Genomic DNA, 22,582 nt, shown 5'->3' on the forward strand with positions numbered 1-22,582 from the left:
TTAAGAATGACAAGATCGCCCCCTGGTGGACAGTCTGAGAATTGCATGGTGCCCCAGTTCTGCAGCAGCGTCTCAGAGCTGTCACAGGCCGATGTGATGAACTGGATGTCCCAGCAGCACAAGCAACATTAGCCTACTTTCACACAGCTCAAACAAGGTCATGCCGATGAAACACAGGCATATCAGAAGGACACTCACGTGTGCCGTTCCTCTACGCTGTCTGATTCATTATTTAGAGGTTCTTAATGCAGTTTTTCATCCATTGGAGAGCAGTGGTAGTGCTGTTGGGCTTTACAGCACATGTATGGTGTTTAAGTACTCTATTTTCAGAAGTCATCTGTATTTTTCCTGTGTGGGTTTGTCCTTTGGCTTTCTGCAATGTAAATTCTCACATAAAATGCTTCCATAAATCAAGTCACAACACATTTTAGTTTGTAACACTGTAGTTAGTTGTGATTGTTATCCCAGTTGAGATTGTGTTCGAGATGGAATACTTAAGGCGGTATATACTGTATACAATTTTTCTGAAAATGTTTTTGTGACAGTACACTTTATCCTGAGATTTTTGTCATTTATTTTTCTAAATAATTCCCAGCACAGCGTCAGTTCCAGCACAAATTCTGTTTTGTGTTTAATAGAATTCTGTGCTGGAAATGACATTTTACTGTTTTTGTTTTGGTGTTGCCCTTATGGCTGTGGCTTGCCAGCCAGCTTTCCCCACCTCTCAAGACCTGGAAGGGAGACAAGGGGAGGGAAAGAGCGAGGTGGAGCGACAGTGAGCGAGAGGGAGACAGAGAGAATAAATAATTGCTCGCTGGTTCCCAGACACGCCACATTTTGGCAGACGACAGCCGCTCCTCCCTGGGTGGACCAGAGCAAGTCCTCCGACCCCTGGAATGCCCCTCCGTGATCTGGCGGCCGGCAGTGACCCCCTCCTCTCATCGCAGACTTCGGCCATTCCTCCGCATCCAGGAGGCCGGCAGTGACTCCTCTATCCCCCGGCGGATGACAGTGGCGAGGACTCCACCACAGCGAATCCCTCCTCCTTCCTGCGTTTCAGTACCAATGTAACAGGGTTTAAAATGGGTGAGGAGGAGGCAGGAACCGGCTGAACAGTCAAAATTATGTTTAATGAAAACTTAAAAAGACATAAACACACACACACACACACACACGGCAGCTGCGTGTGGCTCTCTCTCTTCCGAATTGCCGCATCCGGCTCGGTCTTATCCCTCTCCTCGGCTGATTAGCCCTATTGGGGGCCGGAGTAATTTGCCAAAATTCCAGCTTGACTGCCAATTAAACAGTGATGGGTCATTCATGAACAATTTGTTCATTTTGAACTAAGCTTTTATATGACTTGGATGCACGAGTAGTCTCAGAGAGTGATTTGCCCATTTTGTCGTGGCCGTGCATACACAAAATCCATGCTCGTGTTTTGTTAATTTGATGCGGGACAGGATCTGTACAGGAAACAGAAAGGATTAGTTCACATCCCGAGTTGGTATTTGGGTTCTTTCATTTGACTTCTACAGCTCATACATTTTAATTGTGTCTGATTGGGACATCACATTACATCATCCATACAGAATGTCACCAAGATCTCTCCATCTCTCTCTGGTGTTTACAGCTCCTATGGTGAATGTGAGCGATCAGAGTCACGCTCTGGACTCCGCTCTGACTGCAGGTTCTGGAGACATCGGTCTGGCCCTGGAGCTCAACTCCGATACCAAGGTGAGAGAGGATCTAACCATGATCTACATCACATACCTCACGTTTACAACCACAGCACAGGAAGTGCCCTTAAAGAGTACCTAGTGTCATGATAGAACCCCTCATTAATGGGTACTGCATTAACTAAGTACTGCAACTGAACATATCTCTTATATACTGTGTCCTAACCAGCTGTGATGCAATAAAACGCCAATCTCTTCCGTCCAAACAAGCTGTGACCACAACAAGCGACAGCATATTTTGTCAGTCGTTTAGTTTGTTTTTCTGCAGCGTTATGCTGGCTAACCCCATCCACGGAAAAATCTCATTGGTCTATTAAATATTAAATTTGTATTGATTTTCAGCGTAGACTGACAAAAAAAAACGTGTTGCCTGGTTAGGACACAGTGTTAGGGTGTTTTATGAAATGTTTTTTGTCCTTTCTTTTGGTTTCTGTTTTTTCATGAAACGAACCCTTTGAATCCTTTTACACAAATGCTTTTGATCTACTTGGATCAAACTCACTTTGGAGACACACACACACACACAACTTTCAATATTGTGTCCGGTTCTTGAAAAATGCACAGCGACCTCCAGCATCTGCTGACCCCATCTGGCATGGGTCAGTCTGCCGTCCAGACGTGACATTTTCGTTTCTGTCAAAGGGTTGTATTCATGCCGTCTGTGAGGCCGAACGGAGCGCTCGCATTCCTCTGATATGAAGAGAGCCCTTCACTGATACCCTACAGGAAAACCTTTCCAAAAAGTTCATCCTGTCTATAGAACTGTCCTCACACTCACGCAAACCATCCTCGGAGTTATTTGCCGTACTCCTTGGCTCATATAAAAAGGACATGCACCCCGTCACTGGCCTGTTAATTGTATCAAGTTTAGGGCCGGCCATTGAGTTTCATTTAGGACCGTGATGTCCATGGAAAAATTCTAGACAGATGTTTCTGTTTTTCTCAGGGTGTTTTCACACTTAGTTCGATTTTTTTTTTTGTTCTGAACCGGAGTTAAATTTTGGCCCCACGATCTGTAATTTGGCTCCAAACTACAGTGTGTTTGTGTCATCAACATGAATATTACTTTTAGTACTAGCAGCAGCGGTTTAACTCTTAAGCCAGATAACAGTTTATCATTCGACACGTTCACTTCACTTTTATTTATTTGTTTATTTATTGTTTTTTTCTCTGTTTTTAATGCCGAAAATGTTCCACTAAAATTGGAAATGATTGCGCAACAGTCAAACAAATTATATGCAGGGTTCCCACAGTCATGGAAAACCTGGAAATATCAGGGGATTTTAAAATTGTGTTTTAGAGGCATGGAAGAATCATGGAAATGAGTAAATCATTGTGGAAGCTTCATTCTTTTTTCTGGTTATGCTCTGCTCTATAGTTGAACTAAATATTGCTTTGGTCAGAGCTTGTGTAGATTAAAATGTTTTTTAGTTTTTTTTTACTAATTTATCAGGAAATCCTCATTTTGAGTTGTTCTTTTTTCAGTTGATTGGCCTAAATGATACACACATTGGTGTGAATGATTAAGTTGTGAATCGGTCTGAATCTAAACATTTTTTTTAAATGACTTTCCATAAATCATAAATGAGTGGAAAAGTCATGTAAATTCATTGGTCAAAAAAAGCCTGTAAATGTGATTTAAGACTTCCAAAATTCACTTCCATAAATAAAGCCAGATTACGTTTATGCTAGTTGTTAAGTTCAATACAACCTGTCCTTGCAGATCTGTTTTCTCACTGTTATTTGGTTCAGAAGTGTTGTAATTTGCACTGAGTACCACAGTGAATACCACTACTGATTGGTAGCAGCTCACTGGTGGCAGAAGCAAGCGTTTTTGTTTTATTCCATTTTCATATGAGTCCACATGAACCGTACTCCTGATCACGGTTTCAAGTGAAATAAGGTAATTCGCTGGTGTACACCGTATGGGGCTCCCACGTGACTCATGTCAGTGTTGCTGTATACATTGAGCTATATAGAGTGATGCGTCAGCATTATCCCTGTGCTTCAGTCAAGAGTTGTAATGGTACACTCGAAGTTCAAACAATTTCAGCTTTGACCCTATGTGTCAGCCAATGAAAACCAGGCAATTCAGATTATGTCATTTATACCATGGTCTTTTCGAATACTCGATTCGGATTGGTACTTGGCACTTTATAATGGAAGTGGGGGCCAAAAAGTGGGTTTCAAAAGATTCATATAAACATGATTTTAGTGTGATAAAATAACTTACTAACCTTTTATGTGAAAAGTTATAGCCAATTTTACAACTTTGTTGCTATGATGATGTAATGTCTGTAAAATGACTGTAAAAATTACAATTTAAACTTAACACCTCAAATAATACATGCCTAACCCTTTTAAAGGGGTCATGACATGAGAAACCAAATTTGCCTTGATCTTTTGGTATATAAGAGGTCTTTGTATCATTAAAACGTCCTGCAAGTTTAATATTTTAAGACGTCCTCCCCATTCTAAATGAATCATTTATTTAATCAAGCTCAAAATACAGCTCGTTCTGGATTCATGGTTAGAAGTGACGTGACGGTTAGAAGTGACGTACCAGCGTTTGCATATGACCGCCTCCAGCGCAAGACAACTACGCTCATTTCGTATCGCCGTGCGCCTCACAAGTGTTCAGTCGATGGACAGCGAGCTCTGACAGAGACTACTTGTGCACAGGAAAATTACGATGCCACACAGATGTGCTGTTCCTGGCTGTGGTCAAACAAAACCTCTGAATAAGCTGCCGAAAGATCCAGACGCCAGGGAAAAATGGATGCAGTTTATTTTTTGCGGACGCTCCAGTCACGGCAGTGTTAACTTAAGCGTTTGTTCTGTACATTTTAAGGATGACTGTTTTGAGAACAAATCTCAATATGATGCTGGCTTTGCCAGAAAACTGTTGCTCAAAGATAAGTCCGTGCCGACTATTCTGGGAACAACGACGACGCAAACTGTAAGTAATCTATTTTAAACTTTAAACTACTTTTTAAAGCGCAATTTCATTCATTATGAATAATCACAGTGTTTTTACTTAGTTTACTTGCATATTGTTCTGGCTGGGGGCGTCAATAATTGATACATAGGCACTGACGTTAGCCAATCATAACAGTGGGCGTTAACACTGAAGTCTTAAATGGAAAACGCCCCCAAAACAGACTGTTTGAATCAGAGGATGAGAAACAGGGTGGGAAAAGGTCATAAATCACTAGATTTTAAAAGTTTTTCTTAAAAAAAAATATATTAATACTATAATTGCACCTAAGTGAACATAATAATACAATAAAAAAAACCATGTCATGACCCCTTTAAAAGAGGAATTCATGTAAATGCTTTTATAAAATTATTAGCTTCACAAACCCTCCAAAACTTGACCCCAATAACTTCCATTGTAAGTGCCTAACTGTAGAATCCCCCCCTAAATACATTTTGGTAGCACTTTATTTTACAGTAGTGTTCTACATTTACATGCTATATAATACAACAACTACAGTAATTACTAGGTACTAACCTAAAACCTAACCTGAACCCTAACCTTAATCCATATTACGTTCATGTAGTTACCTAGTATTTACTCAGTACATTCGTAGGTAAGTACACTGAATGTGTACTGAAAGTACACTTACTGTAAAATAAAGTGCAAACCCCATGCTGTCGATTTACCTTCACTTGTATTGAACCTGGAGTACTCCTTTAATTTGATCAATCTTGGAGTCTCAGAGGTCAAAGTCTACCGGTTTGGAGCATTTTGGATGATTTCCCCCTCATCATGTACACTAAGTCCTACTTTTACAACTGTCATGCCAACAACGCTGTTTTTTCTCAACAATGTCAATATACATAGCCAGGAATTGGAATAAATTATTACATGTTCTGAGGAGTGCCAACTCTTCTACATTATATGGCTAATATTATTTCTTAATTGAGTATTTAAATTCACAGGTTTTAAGAATGTTTGGTCTCCAAAAATCTGCTTCGCATCAGGTGTTTTTTTTTGCCTCTATGTCGTGAATTAAAATCATCGCACAGTATTATCCTAGCCATGGATTAGCCCTTACGTATAATTACATTTGCGATGTGAGCACTAAAATCAAAACAAAATGTGTCTTTTCCTGTGGAGGTCAACACTGGCATTGAGTGGTGCGTTGATGCTCCGACACAAGTCATGTGGAAGCCCCTTTAGTTCATAAAATTTCATGTGAGCCAAACAACCGAACTCAGGTCTGCATCCTAATGTGAAAACACCCTCAATGTCTTCTCTTTTCCTGAGCTTCTGCACCAACACTGTAAGCTTTAGTTGTCAAGGGCTTGCCCCGTCTCATGCTAATACACACACACACACACACACACACACACACACACACACACACACACACACACACACGGCTCGCACTATCCCAAGTCTTTCCTAATGTGTCATTCCTCACAACAATCCCTCACGCTCCCTGTCACTGCTGACCTTGACCTTCACTCGGCTCACTGACTAATGTTGTGTTTCTGTCTCCCTTTCTCTTTTCCTGCACACTCCTTCATGTGTTATGCCACATTTTGCCATGCACATTTCTCTTTCGTTTCATTCTTTTCTGTTTGTTCACCCCTGCATACGGTCTCCACCACAGTCTCTCTTCATGTTCCCATTTTCGCCCTCTTCCTCCACCCTCTCCTCCCTCCCACCCACCCTTGACACCATCTCTGAGCTGGACTTGTTGTCCGACATCTCCGAGGATGAGCTTGACCCTCGCCTTGAACCTGACTCTGACACTTTGGCCTGGGTGGCTGAAGGCTCCAACAGTGTTCCCGCCGGGTTCGCCAATTTAGATGGAGAGGGTGCATGTGCCCCGTCCTCCTCTCCTGTGGAATCTTTCCCAGGGTTAGAAGAGCCCCAGCCACCCTCAGTATCTCGCTCCGCCCTGCCCCGGCTCGGCCTTTCCATGCTCAGATTCTGTAAGGGGCTGCTTCTGCCCTCCCTCTTGGACGAGGACAGGTACATCACTCTGCCCTGCTTGCCAGAGGACTGTGCAGCCCTGCTGCTTCCTGCAGGACTGCACCGTCACCTGCCCCTCTCCTCCCCTTCTCTTCTGCCCTTCTTCCTGCTCATCTTCACAGTCTTCCTCTCGGCCTGCCAGTCAGTTGTGCTGTCGCTGCTGTTGGCGTTCCCTCTGGCCATGTCACTCTGCTACCTGGAGCCCAAAGCGCTTGCACGCTTCAGGCCAGCCGAGGTCGCAGCTGAGACGACCTCTTCGGAGGAAATACAGTGTGACCCCGCTGCCTAAACCAACCCCTGACCTCCCCCCTTCCTGCCTCTCTGCCCACCTCCTATAACGCTACTCTGTGCACTTTATGTTGCAGTTGCCTTCCCTCTTACCTAAATCTCTTTTCTCTGTCGCACAACACATGCCAGTGCCACATTTTCTGTGTAAAGTGCAGAATATCCCCCTGCTCGCAACATTCAGCCATTTAATTTGCCAACATAAACCTATTTATAGTCCATGCCCTGTGTGAAAATGCTCTTGTCCTCCGCTGAATCATTTATTAGACACAAAAATATATCCTACAGCCAGTTTCAAGTGTGCATTTAACAGACAAGTGCTCAATATACCTTTTTAAAATGGTCTTGTTGCTCTAGTTAGATATCATTGAAATGTAATCGTTTGGCCAGCTTTAATCTTACATTTAAATGACAGATTTAAGTTTTATGGAAAGACAAATGTTTAATATACAAAACAACCCTTATTATCCTCTTTTTGAGCTATGATGAGTGTTCATTGTGCCCTTTTATGTATTTTACAATTACAAAATAATAATCAAATGCAGAATAATCAAAAGGAAATCCATGTACAGAAATATCTGAACAGGACATTAGCTGTCTGACTAGCCTGTCCCCAAGCTCCATGTTACATCACACATCCTGCGTGCACTTTGGGATTCAGGCCTTCCCATCATCCATTTCAACTTTTCTTTCCCTTCCGACAATGTTGTCCATTTATTCCACCAAATTAGAGTCCACAGGTAGATGACATGGAGAAGCCCAGCGTGGACACCGCCCTATCCACCACCTCTGAATTGGCCCTTGAGGTCTGCTAACTTTCCCAGCATGCATCTGTAGTTATATTCAAATAATTAACACACAATCCAGAGCTGTTGTAGGATGTGTTTTGAACTAATTTTTATGTTTTATCCCCAATGGCATGAACAGACTGACAAAGACTGGGCTGGCTCTTCTGAGACGAAGGTCTTTACTTTTGTTTGAGATGCAAATAGTTTTTATTGACTTTTGTCTTTAAGTTGTCAAATTGATAATGGTGTTCTTGCATCAAGGATTGTGTGAAATTTTGCTGTTCATTGCTGTGGTGATGGTCAATTATGTTTGCTTTTGCGCTGTTGTTTATGTGCTTTGCTGTTATGTGATGTTTGTTTGTAATATTTTTACGCAAATGAGGCACAGATCATTTTAGTTATCCAGCGTAATCAACAGGGAATTAAATTTGCCCAGTTGATTGGTTAATCAGTGGTAGTTAAGAGTAATTCTGATTGGATTGTGAACAATGAAATGCAGATTTGCCTTGTTATATGAAACATGAATAAGTATTTGAATTGGTTCTGGCAAAAATATGGCATGTTTGGAATGGAATACTATTTTACTACTTCCTGAATAGAGCACAGTATACTACCTACTATTTGGAAAAATATATATATTTTCCATATATCATTTTAGTTGGGTAAACATAAAACTTTATAATCAGTAAAAAAATAAAATGATTTAGTAGCTCATTTGGGCATTCATTATATATTATACACAGCATACAGTTGAAGTCAGAGGTTTACTTTAGCCAAATACATTTAAACTCAGTTTTTCACCATTCCTGACATTTAATCGTTGAAAACATTCCCTGTTTAGGTCATTTAGGTTCGATACTTTATTTTAAGAATGTGAAATGTCAGAATAATAATAGAGAGAATGATTTATTTCAGTTTTTATTTCCATCACATTCCCAGTGAGTCAGAAGTTCACATACACTTTGTTAGTATTTGGCAGCATTGCCTTTAAATTGTTCAACTTGGGTCAAACATGTTGGTATCCTTCCACAAGCTTCTCACAATAAGTTGCTGGAATTTTGTCCCATTTCTCCAGACAGACAACTGGTGTAATGGAGACAGGATTGCAGAACTCCTTGCTTCCACACGCTTTTTCAGTTCTGCCCACAAAATTCCTATCAGATTGAGTTCAGGTCTTTGTGATGCCACTCCAATACCTTGACTTCATTGTCCTTAAGCCATTTTGCCACAACTTTGGAGGTATGCTTGGGGTCATTGTCCATTTGGAAGACCCATTTGTGAAGAGCTTCAACTTCCTGGCTGATGTCTTGAGATGTTGCATCAATATATCCACATAATGTTCCTTCCTCATGATGTCATCTATTTTGTGAAGTGCACCAGTCCCTCCTGCAGCAAAACACCCCCACAACACGGTTCACGGTTGGGATGCTGTTCTTCAGCTTGCAAGGCTCACCCTTTTACCTCCAAACATAATGATGGTCATTATGGCCAAACAGTTACATTTTTGTTTCATAAGACCAGAGGAAAGTTCTCCAAAAAAAGATATTTGGCCCCATGTGCACTTGCAAACTGTAGTCTGGCTTTTTCATGGCGGTTTTGGAGCAGTGACTTCTTCCAGCCTTTCAGGTTATGTCGATATAGGACGTATAGATACCCGTTCTACCGGTTTCCTCCAGCATCTTCACAAGGTCCTTTGCTGTTCATCTCTAGGAGACAGAATGCATCTCCTTCCTGAGCGTTATGATGGCTGCATGGTTCCACGGTGTTTATACTTGCGTACTATTGTTTGTACAGATGAACTTGGTACCTTCAGACATTTGGAAATTACTCCCAAGGATGAACCAGACTTGTGGAGGTCCACAATTGTTTTTTCTGAGGTCTTGGCTGTCTTTTGATTTTCCCATGATGTCAAGCAAAGAGGCACTGAGTTTGAAGGTAGGCCTTAAAATACATCCACAGGTACACCTCTAATTGACTCCAATTAGCCTATCAGAAGCTAATTGCCTGAAGGCTTGTCATCATTTTCTGGAATTTTCCAAGCTACTTAAAGGCACAGTTAACTCAGTGTATGTAAACTTCTGACCCACTGGAATTGTGATATAGTCAATTAAAAGTGAAACAATCCGTCTGTAAATAATTGTTGGAAAATGACTTGTGTCATGCACAAAGTAGATGTCCTAAACGACTTGCCAAAACTATAGATTGCTAATATGAAATCTGTGGAGTGGTTAAAAAATGAGGTTTAATGACTTCAACCTAAGTGTATGTAAATCTCTTACTTCAACTGTAAATAGTACGAATTATGTTAATATACTATTCCAAACATAACCACTATTTTATATCTTTTCCATTTTTTTATTTTAATTATTTATTTATTTTTTTTCAAATGTGTTGTCTCATATTTTAATTCCACAGAGCAAGTTGAGAGTGCAGGGTGAAAATATTTATGTCAGACATAGCAATTTAATGTTGGAGGTTTGTATATCAATAAATCAAAAACAAACTAATGAGCAAAAGCAGAACTGATGGTGGACATTTGTCCTCTCTGTGGCTACTATTCTGGGCTGCCTCTCACTCTTACTCTTTCAGGCTGTGTGTGCATGCATTAGTGTGTACTGTTTGTGTGCATGTATACATCCATGCATGAACTGCATGTTAAACTGGGTGCATTCTGAATGTATGTGGTGTTATTTAATGTGTATCTATTGTGTAAATGTCATTTTGAAATGGTTTTTGTAACAAGACTAATTTTTTTTTTTCCTTAACCAGACAGGTTATTTTCTGCTTTGGTTGTGGTGGTGTTCCCTTCACATTTATTTTTTATTTTTATAACTAAATTAAACTGACCCTAAGGTGACCCTGTCAGTGCTAAAGACACCCAGCACCCACTGAAACACGCATATTCACATCATTACTTACATGCAAATGTAAAAAGATGCAAAATCCTTAATCAGTTTTTCTTTTTTGTTTCCATCAAAAAAATCTCTAAACCTCCTTAAAACAAGAAACATTTACTTGAAGTAAAATTGTTTGAGTTATTAAGAGAATATACTGTATATTTCTTTTCCTTATTCAATTGGCACATTTTTTTTTTTCTTGATTTAATCATACATCTTACATAGTTTAGCTAGTGAGGTTTCTGCTTAAAACAAGAAAAAAAGATTTGCTAGAGGGGTAAAACAAATAAACCTTAAAATCTTTACAATTTGCATAAAAAAAAAAAAAAATGACCTCGTTTTAAGAATGTTACATTTTTTTTACTGGAAAACAAGAGAAGAATACTGATTAAGAGAATTATTTTTGCAGCGCGTCTTCTATTGGTTGTAAAACAGGCAGTCCTGTCCCAGACTCATGCTATTGGTTTAGACAGAAGTTAGTCTGCCGCACCACTCAAACAGATGTGCTTACACACCTACAAATTGCTTTTTTACATTTGGAAGAGTTACACAGTTCACTGTTAAATAAATGATTTTGCTCCAGGTTTGGTAAACGCTCTTCATATGCCCACAGTTATATTCAGTTAGTACTGCTGTTGTGTTGTTTTAGTGTCAGTTGTGTGTCTTTGGCTCTGATGCAGCACAGTATGTCACTGCACTACTGAAGTGTTAAATCGAGTCTGGCCTCACTGCTGCCCACAGCCGCTGACCTCTCACCTGACCCTCGTAAATCCCACTGTTACATCAAACCATTAGCAGGATTACCCGGGTCATTCAAATGTGGAAATACTGACTGATATCAACTTGGGTAACTGTTAAGGAGTCCTGTAGATTACACTGGGTTTGTAGTGTGGTCCCTCTGACTGTGAGTACACTAAATGTAGCGTGATTGAAATAAGAATAGACGTACTGTTGTACTGTTTGAAGGTCCTAGGTCTCATCTAATTTTCACAACCTATGGACGGTACGTTTATCCATCACTGTCTCGTTTTTGTTTGTTGAAATAAGTATGACATCATCTCTAAGGTTAGTTGTTCTAATAGTTTTTTTGAAGGTACTCCAGAACACCAAAGCTCAATTACAACAGCTAGTGATTGACTCTATTTACATGCAAAATAGTGATCCTTATGTGAGGCAAACAGATTTGATTCACAATAGTTGTGATGCTAGCATGTTGCTGATTTAATTAGTGTTTGACATTCATTTGCCAACAACAAGATACTCATGATAATCTACCTAGCATAAAATTGTGTAACACGTGCAAATACTAGGTAAATTCTTTATTTCTGATTATATTGAACTGTTTCCTGTCAATGTTTTCCATGCTGACTGAATTTTCAGCAAAATTCTTATCATTTTCAGGACTGAATGAAATATGAACTATATCAAGATTTTCATTAAAGGTAGTATAATGTTCCTGTTGACATTTTGGAACATTTCATTTCGTGACATTCATGTCAGGAGCACGCCTGTGATGGCCTCAAAATACTTTCTATCTATGTTGGCAGTCTTTTTAAACTAAGCTGGTCAGGTGGGTCTGTTTTTATGCGCTCATGTTGGGTAAGCAGTGAGGTTCGGCTCGAGTGTGGTTTAGGACTGTGTTTGACTAATGTGATGGCTTTTGGTTGTCCCTTTGCCCTCATTCCTCCCACCTGCCTCTCCCTGGTGCTGGGGGCCCATTAGGACTTGGATAAGACCCAGGAGGATGTGTTGAAACATCAGGCTAGCATTAGCGAGCTAAAGCGCAGTTTTATGGAGACTACGCCTGAGGCCAGACCCAGTCAGTGGGACAAACGGCTGACAGGCAGTCCTGCCACAACGCTGCGCCTGCAGGGTCATGGGGTATGTGTGTTCCGGCCCGGGATAAAGATGACACTTCGCACACTCCGCTTGCATGACCTTGCTGACTATCGCTTACTGTATTTCTCACTCAAGAGAAACAGCCTTAGTGTTTTTGGTTTCTGTTCTGTGGTATGACAGTTGGGATCAGTAAGAGGAGAAAAAAGGGACACTTGTAGAAAAACTAAAAGGATAAAGATTTGGTGTGACACTTAACTATAATCAAGAACCTGTATTTTGAAGTCTTGGCTCTATTACAATGCTCTATATTTTTTTATTTACCAAAATAAGCTTTTAGTAACCTCTATATGTCACCAGATGAGGTTTAATGAAGAAAAAGGTTTATTATTATTCTCAAGATATGAAGTTGGAAATATGATGTATGTGCTGACTAGTCGTATATTTCGTTGCATGCCCTCACTTCAATTCATACATGATTATCTCATCAAAATGATCAAATATGCATTGAAGTGAGGATAAAAATATGGACTAATATTTTCAATGATGAAAGATTCACAGTAAATACCCACAAGGTCTCAGTGGTTGTTTTTATTTCACCTCTAGATTCCGCTGTTATCCACAGTTTTCCTGAGCATCCACTCGCCAGCGGCATGATGATTGTAATTGTTTGTGTTCTGTTTCTGGTTTTGAGAAGCAATATAAAAACTATTGAAATGAGCAATCCAGACGGAGAACAACATCCACTATATTTTAGGAGTATCAACTTTGCTTATTTTGGTCAATAGCCAATAGGGGGCAGTGGTGGCTCAGCGGTTAATGCTCTGATGCGAGTGAAATCACTGAAGACCGGCCAAATCATTTCCATGTTCCGCACATCCCCATTCAGGAAAAATGCTGTCCACAGAGGAATATGGAGAAATAATTATTTAAATGAAGAAAGAATACCTATTGGTAACTAGACATTTGGCAATATTCTGTAATAAGGTATACCGTGATAATTAACATGCTCAATATTTTTATTGTAATCACTTCAAAAAACAGTGAACATTTCTAGATAACCTATTCGCCAAACTGTTTCGATTTTTCAGAATGCACCGTAGCATTTCCATCAATAGATCAACATTCCCAACAATCTAACTCTTACAGTAACAGGAAGACATACCAAATTACTAGGAAACTCTAAAATTCATGTTTCTTTTTCAATTCAACTTTCCCTCAAAATGTTACCATTGTTGTTGTTCATTTGCATTGAAAATAAACCGTAATAAATGAGATAACTGTAAAATAGAAGCACTGGACTCGGCCATAATGTCTCTTTGAATCTTATAAGGATTGATCTTTACAAAGTTACTTTCTTTGTGAGTTTTTGTTATTTAAAAAGTACAAAACAAGTAACTAAATCTTGTAATTAAGTACAACTATAAAGTTTATTTATATTTCAACCCGTTTTGTTCTTCAATGCAATACAGTGATAATAATCCATTCTGTGATAAATGCCTCCGCAGTTATACCGTCAAAACTTGTGATACCGTCACATCCCTATTGGTAACTCAGCATAGATTTAGAACTATTGGCACCAATTAATCAGTAAAACCGATATATTGATCTGCCTCTATCCCTTACTATTTATGGATCGACAGGCAAAAGTTAATCACGGTTAAGCCAAGAATAGCCACCAATAATATTCCACGTTATTGTGGTAGACGAGTAAATCATTAAATAATTACAAAAAGTGGCTTTAAAAGTCAGTAGATTGTTTATTTCCATATCATTGCCCTATCAATTATCACAATCCACATTCCATCTGTGCTGGGGGTTTTTGTTATTGATTTTTTTCTATGTAAATATGCATCAAGTGGTTTTTACTTAGTACAACTGGAGTGAAGGGACACTGTCGGCCCAGCACCGCATTGCACTTCCATGAAGGGTTAAAACAGGTCGCTTGTAGTTCAACCTATTTCAGTTTTGACCCTGTTCCTGCGTTCCCTTCGAAGTGTTATTTATTACTGGGCAATTTGCGTTTTTGCCTCACTTATGATGTCTTTGTAGCCCTTTGTGGACAGGATGTTCCCAGGGAACACACTAACTAGTTACAATGTGTAACTTCAATGCACTGTCAGTCGCTTTGGATACAAGCGCCCGCCAAATACATAAATGTAAATGTAGGATTAGTTTTTGGACAAATGTCTGTAGAAATTGCAGAGATGGGTGTGTTTATTTTATTTGCATATTGTCGAAACCAAATTCTTTAGCAACAGTCAGGTTATTAAACATTAGCATTATGGGTAATTTATGTATTGGGAGATTCATAGGCTAGCTGCTGCTGAATAAGTCTAACCTAAATTTACTACAAGCCTTGATTGGTTTTAGTTTTCTTTTCATGTTTTCATATTGCATATTCATATGAGACTACAACAGGATGAACTGAAAAAACGACATCAGGAGCGATTACGTACTTGAAACTTTAAAGTGTGAAAAAAATGAAAAAAGCTCCTTTTCACTGGAGATTGTATCAATTAGCACTGGATTGGTATAACCTGGGTTTGTTTTTAAAAAGCTAAACGATGCTTTCATCAGTGGCAGTCCTTATTTTACTCCCAAATTACCAATATGACCAGTTCGCTCTGGATTGAAATGACAGAAAATCTTGAGTAATTATTACATTAAGTCACGTCCCCATATTAAACTAATCCCGTCCAAATATCAGCGTTAGAGTACAAAGAAAACCGAAATATTTAAAGCTGTCAATTTCTAAAGATATAATGGCCTAAATATTTCTTTTTAATTAAACCTTTACCTTATTGTTTATGAAGTTATTGAACTAATTTAAATTCTCCAATAACATCCTTAGACCTTCACGCAAACGTCCTCTTATTACTTTCTACAATCAATGCGAGGTCTTTTTTGTCTCCTCTAAATACATGTTTTCAGTGTTTATCACCTGCTGCTTTCTTGTCAGGCAAATTTGTAAAATTGCCCCATGCTCATGTGGAAGCAGCATCGGATGGAAGTCTTTGTCCTTACATCACATCTAGATATCAGTATTGTTGAAAATCACATTGCTCGACCACTAGTCGTCACTCTAGAATACTCCAGCGACCATATGCATTAGCTGGAGCAACCTGAAACACTTTTTTTTTTTATTTTTTTTAGCTGAAGCAGCAAAACTTGAGAGCATTGCTGTCAGATGTCATTGCTGATTTGAAATGTGCTATTGAAACTTAATCATGAAAATGGTTTTGTAGATTTTCGCCTAAGATGGCCAAGCGAACCGACTTACTAAAAGGACTTTGGATCTCCTTCACTGTAGCTCCGATGAAGTCATGTAGATGATCGCATTCCCCAGCATTAGCGCTGTTAGCGTGAGATGACACGCTAGATAAGATAACAAAGTGCGTCACAATGCACTGTTGTCAGGTTCACTTTAATGAGATTTAAAAGACTACCCATAATCCCAACTGTCACACACTCCTGTCTCCTGTCTATCAAAGCTGTCCTCTGTCCTCTGTGCCAGCCAATGCCAGCTGTCATTCTGTGAGCACCAACCCCAATCTGATTGGTTCTTTGAGTTGTAGTGTTTTCACGTTAGCAATGTTTGTTTTTTCTGTTGTTCATGCCATGTTTTATAGTGTTCTCTCTCAATGATGTATGCATATACTTATTTCCCTTTTTTTATCTTTTTAGTGCAGTAATTTTGTTTCCTCGCTGTCTTGCATGTGTCTATTTTGTAATTTTTAAACGATTGTTTCCAGCATTATGTGACGTCTTTCTTGAACTGAACTGAAACTGCTTTCTCACTATTTAGGTTTGCATTTGTCAGTTGCAATTTTCAGTCACGTTTCTGTCTCTCAGCTGTACACGTCCTTTCTTTTTATTTATATATGTTTGAAAGTCTCTCTTTTTCCAATTCTGTACACATGATGCAATCTTCTATTTTCTTATTCTTTGGTTTGTCGACTTGTCACATCAGCACAAGATTCAGCTCCAGCCACTGACAAAATTGTTCATTTCGGGTCTTGTGTTTGTGTGTGAGAGTGATTTTAATTGGCACCTTTTAAAACACCCGATCTGTGTGTTAGAATCACTGCTTTGCACACACTTCACACCCTTCGTCCTCTCTGCTCTTACAGTTCTCTGTGTGTTAATGTTGAATTAGTTTAGCAGGTTTTGGCTTCATTAGTGTTAAGGGGTAATTCACTCAAGAAACGCAAATTCTGTCTCCTAAGCAACCAAATTGGTCCAGTTGCTAGGGATGGTAGAGTCACATGGGGTAACCTCCTCGTGATTGCTATAATGTGGTTCGTTCTCGGTGGGGCACATGGTGAGTGTGGATGCTGCGGTGGATGGCGTGAAGTCTCCACACACGTTATATCTCCGTGGCAACACACTCAACAAGCCACGTGATAAGATGTGCGGATTGACGGCCTCAGATGCGGAGGCAACACAATTGGACATGCCAAAATTGGGAGAAAAAGGGGAAAAATATAAATTCTGTCGTCATTTACTCACCGTTATGTTTTTATAACCCTGAATAATTTTCTGTCTTCTATGGAACACAAAAGATGTTGGACAATGAAGATGAATGGAGACTGGGGCTGCCAAGGTCTAAAAATGACAAGAGATGCAAAAATATCATAAAAGTAGTCCATACAGTTCATGTGCTATATTCCAAGTCTTCTGAAGCCAAACGACAGGCCTGTTCAACTGGTGGCCCATGTTCTCCAAATTCCAAATTTTCCAAATTCCAAAATTTCTGTGGCCCATGTGAGGTTATTTCTCTCAGACTGCTTTCCTAATGGGATTTATTTTTATTTTTATACACAGTACAGTATTATTTTCTGTAAGACACTTTAACAACCCCCCCTCGCTGTTAAGAATGTGCGTTTCATTTGTTGATCTTTAAGTGTTTAAATCAGCATGTCGCCTTTTAGAGGTTGTACTACAAATAATGATCCATATTTTTGGTTCAGTATGTTGTCATTTTTTCTTTTTTTTAAGATTTAAAGAACAACAATATTGGTGACTGATAAGCTAGTTCAAAGAAATGGATACGTGCTATTGAATAATTTGGTAAAAAAAAAAAAAAAACATTCTATTTTGAAAGTCAAGTTTTTTGCATCATTGCATCGATGTTGTAACACTTGGTATTTTTAATGTCGCAAGAACTTCTGTGGCAAGAGCTTGTGCTAAGTGTTCTGGGTTCTTGGCTTTTTATTTGTGTTATTCATTTATTTATGTATTTTTCAGTCTGATTTTCTTTGTAAATGGAACAGTTTTGAATGCACTTATTCACTATGTAAATGTCTTTATTTTTATCATGAGAAAATGTTCCACCTGTTAGGAAATTCTCAAAGAAAAAAAAATTTAAGTAAAAAAAACATAACTACAATAAGGTTACATTTGTTAACATTAGTAAATGCTTTAGGAAACATGAACTAATAATGAACAATATTTTTATACAGCATTTATTCATCTAGGTTGATGTTCATTTCTAAAATAAAATACAATTGTTCATTGTAGATGCATATTATTTCATAAAGCATTATTTAAAGGGGTCATGACATACGCTTTCTTTTAAATAGATTTATTTTCTTCTCTGAGTTCATCTGATAACGTTAGTGAAGTTTTTTTGTTTGTTTATTACCTAAACAGTCATAATTTACTCATATATGATCATTTTCCACCCTGTCTCTGGCCTCTGTCTGAAACAGAGCTCTCTGTTCTTTTAAGACTTCAAAGTAAACGCCCACTGTTATGATTGACTAACATCGTGCAGCCCCTCAAATACAGACATATTTGAAACTCCATCAAATGAAAATGAAAAACAAGCTCCACAACATTATAAAACTACATTATTACATAATGCACATCTTGGGGCCTGGGTAGCTCAGTGGTAAAAACGCTGGCTACCACCCCAAATCCCAGGGTGTGCTGAGTGACTCCAGTCAGGTCTCCTAAGCAACCAAATTGGCCCGGTTGCTAGGGATGGTAGAGTCACATGGAGTAACCTCCTCGTGATCGCTACAATGTGGTTCGCTCTCAGTGGGGCACGTTGTGAGTTGTGCGTGGATGCCAAGAAGCCTCCACATGCGTTATATCTCCGTGGTAACATGAGTGTTTAGACTGTCTCAGACAATGATGCAGCTGAAATTCGTCCTCCGCCACCCGGATTGAGTAACTACGTCATCACATTTGTTTTACAAATAAGTGCTATCATCCTGCATTGATGCACTTATCTCCGTAATGCGTCAAAACGGTTGAAGATCCATTGAGTGCATGTTTATATACAAGAACAATCAAAATTACCACAGATGTGCATAAGAACGTGTCCAGGACTTGTTTGTGCAGCAGCTGAATGAAACAGAATTGTCTCCTTTTTAGAGTAGTAACTTGACACCGCGTCTTTTAGAAGTGGCGCGAGATATATGACAACGGTCAAAGACGTCTGTCTAGTGCATGTTAAAAAATAATTACAAATATTCTAGGAGGGCCTCATTTGGTGTTCAGATTTGTCCATTTAGAGCACATTGGTCTGTCCTGCTCTCTATCGGTTTACATGCTGAGTACCAGTGGGCGGGGCCAGCATGCGATGATGTAAAGTAGGTGTTGATGTTGTTACTATAGAGGCGGTCATGAATTAATGAGTACCACTAGTGATGTAGGGAAGTCGCAGAAATAGAGAATGAGATGTTTTTGCAGCCTGTTCCAAAAAATGCTTTTATTGCATTGGGGATCAAGTTTAGAGGTCTGAAATTGACAGTGTGTTTTTATAGTAGAAAGACCTCATGTCAAAATATAAAGGAAAATTGGATTCCTCATGATTCCCCCCCAATCCCCATCATGACATTTGATGACTGGTTTCAGAAAATACTTTTTGGCACTTTAAAGGTACATTTTTGTCATTTATAAAACTTGATATCCTGAGTTTCCATTCAAAACATCTGCTTTTGTGTTCTATGGAGGAAGAAAAAAATCATACAGTTTTGAAACAACATGATGTGTGTAAATGGTGAACTAAAACCCTTTAGTGCAGTGGTTCTCAACTGGTGGGTCATGAACCAAAATGAGAAATATGACCCAGACCACATTACTTAAGTGTTAACAAGGCATGGTTTGTGCTGACCACAATGTGTTTTGTGCAGTGAAATAATAGACGCCTATGTATTGATATATTGATGTTCAATATAAAATATGAGCCCTGAAGCAAAACCAGTTGAGAACTGCTGGTTTAGCATCTATGCATGTTCTCTTAGTTTTATCCTTAATACAGTATGTGGTATCACTGAATTTCTTTTTTGTTTCTCTTTCCCTGTTGTTTCTTTCTCTGTTCTTGTCTTTTATTTCTTGCCCTTCGGTGTGGTTTTATAACCCCCTGTAGAGTTTGGAAGAGGAGCTAACCTCTCTTTTTCTGAGTAAGGCCTGTTTCTCTGGTCTGGCTGGCTCATGCAGGACCACTGCTGCTCCAGCAGAGGGCAGTAAAGCCTCAGCACACTTTGAGGTGCTGTTCACTGTTACCGCTTGCTCTGTTTTTCTCTGTGCTTGCTCTGGTTTTCTGTCTTCATGCAACTGCTTACAGCTTTGTGTTCTCTGCTGCCACATGCCTCCATTTCTCAAAATGAAAAAAGTTCATGTCCAGATCTGGCAGCTGGGATTGATCCATTGCTTTCAGATATTTGAAGAGCAACTTTGTAGATCCGCTCTAGAAAACAGCAGAGCTTCGAGGAGAGTGTTTGAGTCGTACATTTCACCAACACCAACATTTCACGATCCTCAATGCCAATTTTGATAAAACTGCAAAAAAGAATATGCTATTGATCACATTAAATGTTAATCAAAATAAATCTAAGTCTGCTGCAAAAGTCAAAACAATACCTTAAAATATTTCTCAAGTAAACGTTGCTTAAAGTTTTTAAAGTAATTATTCAGTTTGAGTTTTAAATGATTCAAGACAAGTAAACAGTTAGTGACCAAATAAAGACATTTTAAGCTATTTAAAATTAACAATAGAACAAACAATACAAAATAATTTTTCAAGTATCTTACAGCATTATTGAGTATTCAAGGAAACATTCAGAACATTTATAAAGTAATCAGATGTCAAATAAATATTCTTAATAGAATAGTCTAATAGAAGAAATGTGTTGTAGTCGCATGTATTCTTTAAACAATTAAAAATAACACATTTTTTAAATGCACCTGGACATCAAATTTGAGAAAATAGTTTCATTATGTGCCCTTAAGTTACAAACTTTGAAGTACATTTTTCAATTTAAAGTGAAGAGTGTCATTTCAGCACCTGACACATCACTGAACGGATTTGCATAGATAAACTTTATTTTCAATTATATTTATACAGTTATATTTATTCAATTATATACAGGCCTTATTTTCAATTATATTTTCAAGTACAACCACCATCTGTTATGAGCAGAAAACCAGTATACCAGATGAAAATCCAGAATATAAGATGCATTGTAAGCCTCTTCTGAAGTGAATGTCTTTGATTGCACAGGTGAAATCAACTCTAGAGGAGGTTATTTTGCACTGTTGTGTACAATGTCCTTGGAATTGATTGCCAGACTGGCCATAAACTTGAGAGTAAAACTGTATTTGGCAAATAAGTTTCGTCGTTGCCGTCCAGTGTGCGTGAGTCCTCTTTGTTCTTTGTGTTGTTTGCATGATCTTCTTAAACAAATGGACTATAGCACTGGTAAGGGAGTCCTGTACACCCCCTCTAACTGTTAACACTCGTTTGTTCCGTTCCACATGGGCATCCTTACAGTGTCATGGTCTGACCCCATCTGAAAGAGAGTGTTTGAGTGACTGTGTCCTGTGATTACCTTTAGGTTCCACAGAAAACCCTTCCCCATCCCGAGACCGACTGCAGAGACGCCAGCCAGGTGGTCCAACGTCCTCGCTCAGCCAAATTAACACCTAACATCACCTGACCAAACTGACACCTAACACTACACACAAATCTCATCATTTCTCCATTGCAGACATCCATGATTCCAGTTATCCTCTCTTCCACTTTATGATTTTGCTTTTGTCTCTTTTCTGAAAGATCATCCATCCATCAGCTTGTCATCATCGTCTGTCTCTCTCGTTTGCTTGTTGCTTGTTGATTATATACGTGTTTTCTTTTTATGTTAATGCAGGAAGTTTGTTTCCTTCAGTTTGTTTCTGTGGTCATCGTTTATGTTTTTGTTTTTCTCTCCATCCCTCATGTGTCTGTGCTTGTCTGGTGTAGAGCGCAGAGGGCAAACAGAGTCCTGATGTTAACGGCCAACCAGAAGTCATAGAGGTGGTGGAAGAGACCGTCGTCATCGAGGAAGTCGTCAAAGCCAATCCCAAAAGCCCCCCTGTTCCTGAGGCATCCGTCACCATGGAAACAGAGAAGGCTCCGGAGGTCAAAGAGGAGAGGAGTTTATCGTCAGACAGCGAGAGCGAAGAAGAGGCCGAGTACCACGCTGAGCCGCCCAGTATGAGCATCTCGGCACAGCATATCAAAGAAGAACCTGAGGAGGAGCAGGAGGAAGGGCTTAACCAACAAGCCCCACCCTCTGGGATCAAGTCACAGCCAACCACAGAAGCAGAGCCAGCTGAGCCCGCCCCCGCTAATGAAGAAGTGAAATCAGCCACACTCCCTGAAGAGGAAGGTTTGACAGACGAGGTTTTGGTGATGCCGGTCGAAGCTCCAAACGGACACGCTCTCAACAGTGAAGTCCTGCCCACTCTCAGCACTGTTGCCGAGGAGGAGGAGGAGCCTCACATCGTCAATGGCAACGTGTCCCACATGGAAACGGAGCGCCTGCCACAGGTTATTTGTTGTTCGGAGGTAATTGACATCCCGAGCCGAGACTTCTGCGCTTTCTCATATCCTCTTCCATGTCCCACTCCTGTTTCCTTTCCGGAAGAAGATCCTGGTTTATCTGCACACATCTCTCTAGCCATATTTAAAGGAGGATGATTGATGCATAAATGAAAGCATTATGCCAGCTTGTGCTCGAGTTAAACATCAGTCATTCCATCTTCTCACACCTTTTCAGT

At 39.4% G+C, this 22,582-nt stretch overlaps 1 protein-coding gene across 13 annotated transcripts in view; it reads left to right on the forward strand.

The window, feature by feature from the left end:
• The window catches only part of LOC127623673 (protein 4.1-like), a 154,331-nt gene that overhangs the window by 115,937 nt on the left and 15,812 nt on the right, over positions 1-22,582 (forward strand). For 2 of the 13 annotated variants that reach the window (XM_052098100.1, XM_052098097.1), the window contains exons 13-19: positions 1,631-1,734; positions 7,740-7,814; positions 7,936-7,971; positions 12,416-12,574; positions 19,911-20,030; positions 21,379-21,432; positions 21,783-22,370. In XM_052098100.1, the coding sequence (XP_051954060.1) occupies positions 1,631-1,734; positions 7,740-7,814; positions 7,936-7,971; positions 12,416-12,574; positions 19,911-20,030; positions 21,379-21,432; positions 21,783-22,370 (1,136 nt within the window). Of the gene's footprint in view, positions 1-1,630; positions 1,735-7,739; positions 7,815-7,935; positions 7,972-10,211; positions 10,272-12,415; positions 12,575-19,910; positions 20,031-21,378; positions 21,433-21,782; positions 22,371-22,582 lie in introns of all 13 variants that reach the window. The other 11 variants (XM_052098109.1, XM_052098099.1, XM_052098102.1 and 8 more) reach the window with 11 other exon arrangements.

This window comes from Xyrauchen texanus, chromosome 30, assembly GCF_025860055.1.
Source record: "Xyrauchen texanus isolate HMW12.3.18 chromosome 30, RBS_HiC_50CHRs, whole genome shotgun sequence".
Classification (NCBI taxonomy): Eukaryota; Metazoa; Chordata; class Actinopteri; order Cypriniformes; family Catostomidae; genus Xyrauchen; species Xyrauchen texanus.